The sequence below is a fragment of the Mesoplodon mirus genome, assembly GCF_964341445.2.
Source record: "Mesoplodon mirus genome assembly, chromosome: 11".
Taxonomy (NCBI): Eukaryota; Metazoa; Chordata; class Mammalia; order Artiodactyla; family Ziphiidae; genus Mesoplodon; species Mesoplodon mirus.
The window spans coordinates 49,415,890-49,428,127 of record NC_138987.1 but is presented as its reverse complement, the minus strand read 5'-3'; the positions used below and the strand labels follow the sequence as shown (position 1 = coordinate 49,428,127).

Here is a 12,238-nt window from a genome sequence, read left to right as displayed (position 1 = left end):
AGAAACACTGTAGGAATTACTGCATTTAACTACAGATTCCCATCCATGTTACCTTCAATAAACCTGGGCTATTTAATAATATCCTAACAGACAGTAAAACCACCCAGCTGAATCCAGCTCAGATTGCAAAATCATAAACAAGTAAGTGGTTGTTTTAGTCCACTAAATTTTAGAGTATTTTTTTAACACAAGAGATAATAGAAACAACCCATTGTGCTTAAATTCTTCATCCCAGAGTTTCCAATGATCTGCTTATATTAAAACTGAAGGTCTTTCTTCTTGTCCTCTACTACTGCAGCTTAATGATTCATACACAAGTTCTTCTTAATATTTTACCATTTGCTTTTCATGCCTTTGTACGTTTCTGTTTGTCATCCTACATCTTCCTACCTTTCTCTTTCTTCTTTGTTGGTTATTGTTCCTTAAATATGAGTGTTCCTCCTATCCTCAATCCTTTTTGTTTTGTTATTCTTCCGTGGCTCCAACCAATACTATGAAGACAAATGTCTCTCAAATCCACTTCTTTCACTCACACTTCTATATTTCTAATTGACAGAAGGCTACTCCTTGGCTACTTAGCCATTACCTCAAATTCATCTCACATGTGATCTTAGTAAACAGAAATTAACTCCTACTTGAGAGCAGGGCAAGAGGGCTCCACACATTCCTGCCTTTGCTGTGACTTGCTAAAGAAAATGAGTTCTAAAGTAGGATGAAGGAAAGAAACCAGGAAAGAAAAATTCTAAAGTTGGCAATATGGAAATCAAAATCCAAGTCAATGTATTGGTGAATGAAAGAATAAATGGTGAGGAAGACAATGAACAGGAATTTCAAATACTGGTTCCATAGACTAGGTATAAAGTGCTTCCCACGCAGGTGAAATGAAAGCCAGAGAAGCAGCTTAATGTTACAATCAACATTTAAAAGTTCTGTAAGAATTTAACAATATTTGCTGTCTCTTTGAATATAATAGCTGTAAATCTGATACGATCTTTCAGAAATATACTTTCTTGCTGATGTGTTCTCCTGATGAAAGCAGCGATGAACTTAACCAGACTCACCCAATCCTATCAAGTATTATTAATTATTGATAAGCCATATAGGAACAAAATACACTGCTAGGAAAAAAATTAAAACCATCCCTAGAGGGACTTCCCTGGAGGTCCAGTGGTTAAGATTTCGCCTTCCAATGCAGGGGGTGCAGGTGTGATCCCTGGTTGGGGAGCTAAGTTCCCACATGCCTTGTGGCCAAAAAACCAAAAAACATAAAACAGAAGCAATATTGTAACAAATTCAGTAAAGACTTTAAAAAAATGGTCCACATCAAAATATATATCTTAAAAGAAAACCATCACTGGAGATAATAAAATTAGGGGCTACATCTTGCAAACTATTAAATTCTTGGTACAGTGCCTGATGTATAAGAGAAAACCAGATACTTCTGAACGTCTTATCAATAAACAAACTTAACAGCGCAGGTAGTAGATTCATCTCTCCTTTGATAGCTGAAGCATTAAAGGGGAAATTAAGATATGAACAAATGAAGATGTGGTGGCTATAAGGATGCTGAAGAAATGATTCATTTTTCTGGATCATGGATGAAGACATGCAAATTTGGGGCTCTTGGTTAGGAAGAACATGATTTCTCAGAGATCTACTGATTTATTCAAGAAGGTATGAAACAGGGAATTCTCTGGAGGTCGAGTGGTTAGGACTCCGCACTTCTGTTGCAGGAGGCACAGGTTCATCCCTGGTCAGGGCACTAAGATCCCGCATGCTATGCGGTGCAGCCAAGAAAAAAAAGAAAAAAGAAGGTATGGAACAGAAAAATGGAGGGGACACAAGAAAAATGATCCTTGTGGTAAAGACACCAAAAAAACAACCAGACACAGGGGTAGAAAAAGCTCTCTCTGTACCACCTCTGCTTCCCACAAATAACAAACTTTTGGAGGTAAGAGATCCAACAAGTTGAAATAAAGGCATATTAACTATGAATACATGGAAGTGCATTTCTGAAGAGAACTTTCCTTTAATACATCAGTTACAACCACATGGGCTCACTTTTTAAAATATAAGTAAAATATTACATCGTCTGTACATATTATGAACATGTGCAGCAGGGATGCTATAAATGCCTACACATATGAAAATTCCATTAATTGATTACTGTTTCAGAACCTCCATCACTCAGGTGCCAGAAAAGCTATACCTGTACTCCTGGGATTCACCCAGAAAACTCACAGCCAAAGCTCTTTGTGATATAATAAATAGATTCTCACACAAAAGAATACATTGTAGAATCTAATTCAATAGCACATTTACAACCTGGATCAGTTAACAGTCCAAGATTAAATTCCTCATGAAACAACTCATCCCAATAATCCTTCTCCACTTTCATCCTTCCACCAACTTCTGCCCACTCTTCAGATATCACCTAAAATGCCTATTCCCATGTAATGATTTGTCTCCTTCTCTAAATCATAAACTCAGAGGGCAAAGACTAGATCTGTCTTGCTTGGCAAACCATTTATATGAAATATATTTTTGTTGAATAATTTTATGAGTACTGAACATAAATACAATGACTTTAAAGCCAAGAAACACTACAATATTTAGCTGCTAAGAAAACAGGTTCTTACTGCGTAATAAACATGATCTGATGGTAAAGCCTTATTTCCATATTCCCATTATCACTTACACCTGCACAGAAAATCCTTCTTTCTAAAGGCAGAATTAAACCTCTAAATTTTATTGGAATTTCAGCTATGATCCAAAAATTCATGTGGACTTCCAAATTCATTCACAGCCAACAGGTATTAAGACATGTGTCTTTTCCCATTATACTTAAGTTCAATAATAGAGTCTATCTTCCAAATACACTCTTCTCAAAATAGTATTTTTAATTCTTGTACATTTTCAGTTATTGTAGAAGATATGCTTTCAAAAAGGATTAAACACTGATGAATAAGTCTTTCTTAAAAATATCTTTCATTCTTAATAGTGGCTGCTGATATTGAGAAAATAAAGGGAGGCTGGGCCCAAAGTCAGAGCTCTAGAAAATCAGATAGACCAACAAAAACAATAAACTTACAAATCTTCCATAGTAATGACATTTAAAAAATTCAACCAAAATGTCACATAACCTAATTTATATATGAGCATCACTGGTAAATTTGACATTAATCTGTAGAAAATGTTTAGAATGAATTAACAAAGAGTTTGTAAATACTTAACATAATCATCCCTAGGAGCCACAAAGATTTACAAAACAAAGCAAGGCAATCTTTATGTCATTGTTTCCATAGTGGAAATGCTTTGTAATCCTCAAGTGGAAAAGAAAACAAGATGGGGAATCACAACTGGTTGAATAACAGCAAACAATGCAGATAAATGGTTGTGGTCCACAGAGGGAGGTGCCTAGAGGTTTCTATATTGGGCCTTATGCTACTCAACATAATTTTTTTAACACCTTTATTGGAGTATAATTGCTTTACAATGGTGTGTTAGTTTCTGCTTTATAACACAACATAAATGTTAATGATTAATACAAAACACATAAAGCATACTTCATTTGTAGATAAAACAAAGCTGTTTTTATCTGCTGCTAAATACATCGGATCACTAAAGAGATTTTAGGACCTTTATGGAAGAGAATTATAAGCCAAAGTTAACTACATGAAATATATCATTCCCAGATTTTTTTTTTAATGCATTAACTACAAACAAATAATTGCAGCTGAAAAAAGTTCAGGCTGCACGGCTTTTTGTTTCATAGTAATATATGTGAAAATGGGCTAGGTTTCAGTTGCCTGCAGTTTCAGTAAGGACCCGTAATACAATATGGTTGACAAAATAAAAGTTCACTTCTGGCATCATGACTTAAAAGGAATAGAAAAAAAATTAGGAAAGCAAAAGGTCTGAAAACCATGTCAAATGAAAGGAACAGCTGAAGGAACTAAATATATTTAAACCTGGAAAAAAAAATCGAAAAGATTATGATGATACTTTTCAAATACACAAACGGTTCCAACAAAAAAAGAAATATCTTTATGGCTCTAAGATAAATAACTAGTATTAAGTAGACATTACAGGAAAAGATTTTAACTGTTTTTAAAAATGAGCTATACAAAAATGGAAAGACTGTACTGGGATACAGTAAACATCACAGGAAGTACTTTAACAAAAAGTCTCCCATACCCATATGGGAGACTAAATATAGTGATCATTACTAATGCTATTATCCTAAACAGAAGGTAAATAGCAAAAGTATAAGATAGGAAAACAATGAGATTCATTTGAGAGAAGGTAGGGAAAAAGGAAGTAAATATCTAAGAGATAGTTGACAAATGGAGAGATGCTTCATTAGATTAATTAGAATAAAATAAACTTCAAGTAAAAATACACAACGTATACATAACAAAACAATTTTAACTATAACAGTATCTTAATAATCTGTTAATAAGCAGATTAAGAAGGATAACCTACACTGTTAGCATGTAAATACGAAGAACAACAAGGAATGAAAAATAGTATTGTAGTCACCGTTATGACCAGGTTAGTCCACTTAAGTTATAGGCAGAAAATTCTTAAACGTGAAACACAAGGTGTAAACAGTTTGATTTAGGAAGATAATTAGTCTATGTCAGTACAAAGTTCCATAGATTTAACCCAAAAGGCTACATAGAAAAAATTTAATTGAATAACATGTGTGGACATGTGTGCACACATGTGCATGTGTGTAAGCACAAAATGGGAACTAAGCAGCTGAGATGGAAAAGTAATAATCATTCTGTGGCTTATAATTAAGCACAGATATATTAAATGCACAGAACAATTGTGAAGAATTAGTCCTAAAATAATTACCATGGACAAACTACTAGTGATTATTAAAATAAATAAAATTACTCTGAAAAGTATGAACAAGAAGCAAAAAATTAAAAGTTAAAGAATTAACAAAATGAGGGCATAAGGAATAAGAAAATTATTTTTTACCTGTTACAGAAACATTTAAAATCTTTGTCAAAATTTCAATTTACATTGGAAAATGAAATTAACCCATCATTGTTAATTAGCCCAGTTTAAGTGACTGATAATTGAAGGATGATATTTCTCAGTCCTTTTTTGAAGAAAAGCAAGGCGCCATCAACATTTGTGAGATTTAGATTTAAAGCAAAACCATTATCACAAATATGTAAAATAACAATTACTTTTTCCTTTTATTGTTTAAAGCAAGACTTTTACTGTTAACTTTTTGGAAGATGATCTCATGTAACTATTCTAAAAACTATTTAATGAAAGCAGTACAGAAAAACATTTCAACAGTTCAGCCCAAACAGCTAAGGAATCAACCAAAGTAACCCGTAAAGAGAGTTTTCCCAGAACAAACTTTTTTTTCTTGATTAAAGAACTTTACTTTCAAAGCTAAATGACTTAAGAAAATAAACATGAAGGCATTAACAAAGTCATACACTCTATTTCATTCAATTCATACCAGATTTTAGTCTCCCAACTTTCTCTGTTATCTTTCCATCACTGCAAGATATTAAAGGTATTAGACCTCAGAGGATGGGGAAAGCATATCGCAGACACTAAGACAGGAGCATCACCATGTGATTCTACATTTCATCTTGAGATTTTAGAGTTTTGGCCACTGATTACCAGGCCAAAGGCAGATAGAAGATGCCTCCCTAGGAATCTGTTTTAGAGGAGAAATGTAAAAAATAAGGCTAATTCAACAGTAATTTAAGTAACTTAATAGCTTCACTATAAGCTGTAAAGAAGGATCTCAAACTTCCATTTTACTCATGTTTTGTTAAAAAGGCTTCGAAATCAGTTTCCAAGGATACTTTCTTCCTCTTAACCAAATTATTAATAGATTTGGATTTAAGTCACACACATCTAAAAAAATATGGTCTTAGAAGGTATATCTGGCTAATTTGGGATATTTAGATCTGTGCACGTGAGCATAAATTAGACTTAGAGGCTATTTACCCACTTGAAGGGTGAGGGGAGAAAAAGGAAGTGAAGCATAGGAGAAAATACCAAACTTTTTAACACTGAACTCCACAGCAAAACTTTCAGTTACCTGGAACTATTCCAAGAATATTTTAGGCAGTCAGGCATGTGTAAGTGACTATGTTTGTTTTAAATCCTTCAAATGGCATTCTTACACATATATCCAAAAATATGTTTTTTGGAAACCCCACTCTACCTAGCTCTGGAAACAGTAGACAAGTGATAAATGTTTGTTAAATACAGGAATCCAGCAACAGCTACAATGGAGACAATCTAATGATCTGAAGTGATCTTCCATCACTCCGAACATGCAGGAGGCAAAGACTGTTGAACTAAAAACCTTATTATTTGAAAAAAAACAGTTAAAAGGAAGGAAGTTAAAAAGGAAAGAAAAATTATTGGCTTATAATTCCTTCTACCTAGAAGATACTTCTCCACCTAGAAGTCTGAACTAAAACATAAGCCCAAATGTCATTTCCTCCATGGCATGTTCTTCTATCCCAGAGTGAGAGTCTCTTACCCTGACCGGCTAATGTCATGTTAACTCATTTACGACATAACGAGCCTTACATCAAAGTTATACTTTACATGTTATATTTACATAATGATAAAATTGTTATCAGTTGGGGAAAAATACACATATATATTCTAGTTCCTTGGTGACAGAGACATCGTTCTAACACAGTGCCCTGGACACAGAAGGCATGAGGAAGTGTTTTGTGAATGAGCTCAACTGCAGGTAGTAGAGTCTAGAATGACAACACAGGAAAGCGTTACCTAGAAAAGTTGCTTCATTTATTTATTCCAGCACATACTGAGCAACTGGGCCAGGATGACACGCACTGAATGCCATGCATGGCCAGGCACTCCAAACTTAAAAAAAAAAAAAAAATTGGAGGTTGGGAAAGAATGAACCTAAGGTAGGTTTTAGCTCTAAATTCTATAAGGCTATACCTTATATTTAGGGGGATCCACTAATATTTTTCATGAAAAATACAAATAGATTTCCCCTAGTGACAGAAGATTAAAGAGGCTGGATCAGCTCAGGAATTAGCAGAAAATACAGGAGGTGTGTGACTTTCCAACATGATTACAACCTCTTCCACGCTGAAGAACTAGAAGTGAAATGTCATATAGACTGCAATTTGAAATGGTTTCAAAATGTGTGTGTGTGTGTGTGTATGACATTCATTATACTATTCTTTCAACTTTTCTGTAAGTTTGAAATTTTTCAAATAAAGAGTTAAAAATAATATCTCATAACACATATAAGGCAATCTGACTCAATACATTCTTATCAGTGGAGGTTGCAAAAAAAAAAAAAAAAGGAGAACTCTTAAAAATACATACTTCTATGTTGAGACTGATGGAAAGAGTAAGTTTTGCTTCTTTCTGGGGAGTAACTCCTACTGCTGACACTGGAGCCGGATCTGCTGTGTGGAGAATCCTTTCGGCCTACAGGTGATTCTCGGAAAAAAGGAGTGTCTCTTTTATGAGGAGACCGGTCTCTCACATAATGGGAAGAGTAGAAGCTTTTTCTTCTAAAGCCATCTCTCATGTCCCTTTGAAGAAAAAATAAAATAAGTTAATTATATCCTACACTTTATATATACAAGCACAAATGGCAAAAGCTCTGGTTACAAACCACTGTTTGTGTTGTAATTTATGTCCCCTTTTTCTACCACCACTTAACTTCTGAAATCAGTCAACAAAATGAAACTTTATCAGTGAATTATGTCATTTTTTTCAGTTTGGGGTAGAACCAGGTGGTTAAGTGCAAAAGTTACTTTATTTTAAGCAAGCACAAAAATTTTTTAATGTGAAGAAGTCATATAGTCTCTACTTCTGCTTGCTACTAACAACATACCACACAACTACCATACTCTCAAAGACACCTAGAGAATGCCAAAGATTTCCCCACTGAGACAGTTCATGTTCTACTATCCTCTTCTAAGTATCACTGGTTTTCAACTATTGTGATTCCCCGCTGCCCCCCCGCCCCGTGATAATTTGGCAACATCTACAGACACTTTTGTTGTTACAACTGGAGAGGAGGGAATGCCCCTAGTGGTTAGGGGCAGGATGCTCCTAAAATGCTACAATGCCCAGGACAACACCCACACATATACACAGTAAAAAACTATGCAACCCAAAGTGTTAACAATGCCAAGGCTGAGAAACCCTGGTATATACCTATAAAATCCTTGCTCTCTGAATTTATAACAGATTGTTGCCAATCTCTAAATACCAACTTTTTATAGAATCTTTACTTTTATAAATTAAATTTCCTTATTAAGCCATATCATCAACTCAAAGCAGAAAGTAAGCCCAAATAATAAAGATTTATAAAGCAAAACTATCTTTATAACAGTAAAGCAAATTAAAATTATTAAATACAACTATGAAGACACAAGCCTCGGACTTCCCTGGTGATGCAGTGGTTAAGAATCCACCTACCAATGCAGGGGACACAGGTTCAAGCCCTGGTCCAGGAAGATCCCACGTGCCGCGGAGCAACTAAGCCTGTGCACCACAACTACTGAGCCTGCACTCTAGGGCCCACGAGCCGCAACTACTGAGCCTGCGTGCCTAGAGCCCGTGCTCCACAACGAGAGAAGCCACTGCAATGAGAAGCCCGCTCACCGCAACAAAGAGCAGCCCTCGCTCACCACAACTAGAGAAAGCCCGCGCAGCAATGAAGACTCAACGCAGCCAAAAATAAACAAATAAATTAATTATTTTTTTTAAAAAAGACACAAGCCTCTATTTAAAAGAACACGTGGAGTCAAACAGGTTTTAATTGAAGATTTAGTAAATGTACCTCCATATTAAAATTAGAGACCATTATCTTCAGACAGAAAAATGCTAAAAAGACGAGCCAATTGTATGAAATTTCAACTGCTCAGAAAATAATTTCAGCATATTGACTGGTAGTCCACAATATATAAGTAGGTTGTTGTCATTAACTGATTAATACCCAAACTATATCCTCTTTCCAGATATAATTTTCTCTGTGCAAAAGTAGAAAACAGTTAAAACTCATTTATGATAAATAAACTCAGACAAAATACTAATACTGAAATAAAGCATTAAAGAAATTCCAATATATTCAAGTTCAATCACTAAAGCTATAGGAATCATATCAATATCCCTGAGAGCTGAAGTAAGTAGCTATATACGTATTACACAGATTTTAGGAACTGTACCAGGCGCTGGGGACCCAATGGTGAACCACATGCATGCAGTCCCTGCCGTTACGGAACTCTCAGGCTAGTGGGAGAGGCTGATATTAAACATACAGACAAAACATGTAGCCAATGGTGTGTGCAGGGAGACTAGGAGTCTACTTAGTTCCAGCAAGAGACAGTGGTGACTTAGATAAGGCGGGAGCAGAGGAAGGGTCACAAATTCAACATGCACAAGAGTGCAGTTTTGTAGACTCAACGAGACAAGGTAAATGTTTGACTAATGAGTGTGAGAGACGGTGGATGACAAGATGATACCCAGAATTCTGGCACAATGGATTACTGAAATGAGAAAAAGAGATCTGAGAAATAGGGACAGGGTGGGAGATCCACATTTAGACCTGATAGTGCTATATTTGAGATGCTCATGTAACATCGTGGTAGGCAATGACAGATACTGGTGATAATATCAGAAGAGATTTTTGGCTATAACTATAAATTTGTCTGTAAACAGGCAGTATTTAAAAGCCTTGGGTACAGATGAAAACAAAGGATAAAAAGTGCAGAAGGCCCAGAATCTAGGGCTAGAAAATTGCCACACTGAGAAGGAAATGGGCTGTCTGAGAAGAATGAAATAGAGTGGCCACAGAAACACGAGGCACAGGTGAGTAAGTTATCAGGGAAGGCAATGGAAGAGTGCTCCAAGAAGCAGAATAAAGGCTTCATACAGCAAAAGTAAATGAGCTCTTCTTGATAACTTACTCGGGAAATGGAGAACAGGCCCACATTCAGAGGAAAGACTGCCTATTTTCTCTGGAGGGAATGGAAAGATGAAATGCTGAACTACAGTTTCCTAATCCTGACACCAGATGGCAGTAAAATCACAACAGCCTAGTTCAGAGGTATCAGAGTGGCTTGGGGTGGCTAGATACACGAGGGAAGTGCATGTCAGATTTCAACATACAGCAGAGTAATGTCTCTCCTCTCCTTCACATCAACATCTCCTACTGACCATCAGATTAAGCAAAAACATCACCATAGGCATTATCTACCATAAGTATATGGTACTAGTTTGATGAAGTGGTAATATTAGCCAAGTCATTTATTCATGTGTGTATGTATACATATTTTTTCATATCTATATATCTATGTCCCAATATATGAAAGGCACTATGAGGAATTACTCTGGCTCTGAAGAAGCTTAATATCTAATTGGGGGGATGGGGAGTAAATGTTCCAGAAGGCTGGTACTGTAATTTAGAAGAGACATATATACATATTAATAGATGAAAAACTGACCAAGGAGTCTTTAAGCAAAGGTGAAATTTAGATCAATATTGTCTAAGGGAAATATAATCAAGGCACAGATGATGTAGTCATATTTCAAAAGTAAAGAGAAACAGGTGAAATTAATTTTAGCAATATTTTACTTAACCCAATATACCTAAAATATTAGCAACATGTAATCAATACTAAAAAATTTAGTGAGATAGTTTATATTCTCCCTTTCATCTTACAGCTTGAAAATCCAGTGTGCATTTTACACTTACACAATGTCTCAGTCTGAACTGGCCACATTTTAAGTGCTCAACAGGCACATTTAGCTAGTGGCTCCTACATGAACAGCACAGATTTAGATGGTGGGAAAAGCATTCCAAGCTTCAAGAAAAAGCAGAGAAGGATTAAAGGATATTATGCAAACAAGAAGAGAAGTAGTCAAAACAGTGAAAACTTAAAAAGCAGTAACTAAAAAACAAAGGAAGAAATTTTTGAAAAGGGAAAAGGTAGTTAATATCAAATACTGCAGAGGCTGGAAGAGATCTTCATATTTAAAACCTAGGAGTCACATGACCAGTGAGTGGGCTGTCCAGTAAAACTTTGGAAACCAAATCAGACTATAAGAAATTATGATCTATCTACTAATGGAGTTAAACTATTACTTTTCTTCTAAAAAAAAAAGTTTGGCAGAGGGAAGAAGGAAGAGAATTGGGACAATACTCTGAGGAAAGGGGCTTACTTGGTCATATTTGAAAGTTGGGGGGAAAAGGCTAATTTCCTATAGAAGGAGAAACTGATAATCCAAGACACTAAAATGGTAACTGAAAAAGGAGCCAAAAATCACCAGGAAAAAATGGGACAAAGGAACTAAGTAGAGGAGAATAGCACTGAAGGCAAGAAGAGAAGAACACAAAAAGGATAAAGAGGAAAATTTTCATTTCAAGAAGAAAAAATATGAGAAATCTCTCTTCAGAAGTCCTTTACCTCAGTAACATAATTCTAGAAGTCATTAATAGAAAGTAAAGAAAGTAAGGACATGAACAGACGCTTAAGGCAGAGCGGAAAGTATCTGTCCTTTGGGGGAAAGTATTCATCTGAGCAGTGTTCCTCAAAATGCAGGTGCCCAGACCTTCATCAGCCTTACCTTGGGAAGGTGATAGAAATTCAAATTCAGGGCATCAAACCACACCTACTGAATCAGAATCTCTGGGAGTGAGACCAAGGATTCTGGGCTTTAACAAGGCTATCCAGGTGATTCTGATGCACAGGAAACTTTGAGATGGACTGAACTAGACAAACTCACTAACGTCTAAGAGCTGTGTACATATAAATATGGTATCTTTAAGTCAAAAAGAGAAACTCAGGGCTAATGAGAGAGGCAGAACATTTTCCAGTGATGATGATTGTAGGGTTCGACCATGCCAGTGGAGAGCTAAAGAATTGAAAACAGAAGAAAGAACTGGTGTTAATTAAAAGCATCATCAAATCAGGATAGGGAGGGATGGAGGAGAAGACTATATGCCAGAAACTATAATAATCCAGGAACAAGAAATGGGGTCCTGGAAATTCATCTAAGAGTACAAAGATGAGGACAGGTGGTACAAATGGAGAAGTTCAGAGATGACACTGGAACTGTGGCTTGGAGGAGGTAATAAGGAGCAAGAAGTATGCCCAGAACTCATCTCAAGAATCAAGGAATTAGGAGGCAAGTGAGTTGGGAGGTATAAGTGGTTTCAACCCTTGGAAGTTAGGTTCCTGTT

General features: G+C 35.9%; 1 protein-coding gene across 7 annotated transcripts in view; it reads right to left on the bottom strand.

The window, feature by feature from the left end:
• Positions 1-12,238, bottom strand: part of PPHLN1 (periphilin 1) — a 144,555-nt gene that overhangs the window by 76,499 nt on the left and 55,818 nt on the right. For all 7 annotated transcript variants that reach the window (XM_082636901.1, XM_082636905.1, XM_082636902.1 and 4 more), the window contains one exon: positions 7,366-7,577. In XM_082636901.1, coding sequence (XP_082493027.1) covers positions 7,366-7,577 — 212 coding nt within the window. The remainder of the gene's footprint in view (positions 1-7,365; positions 7,578-12,238) is intronic.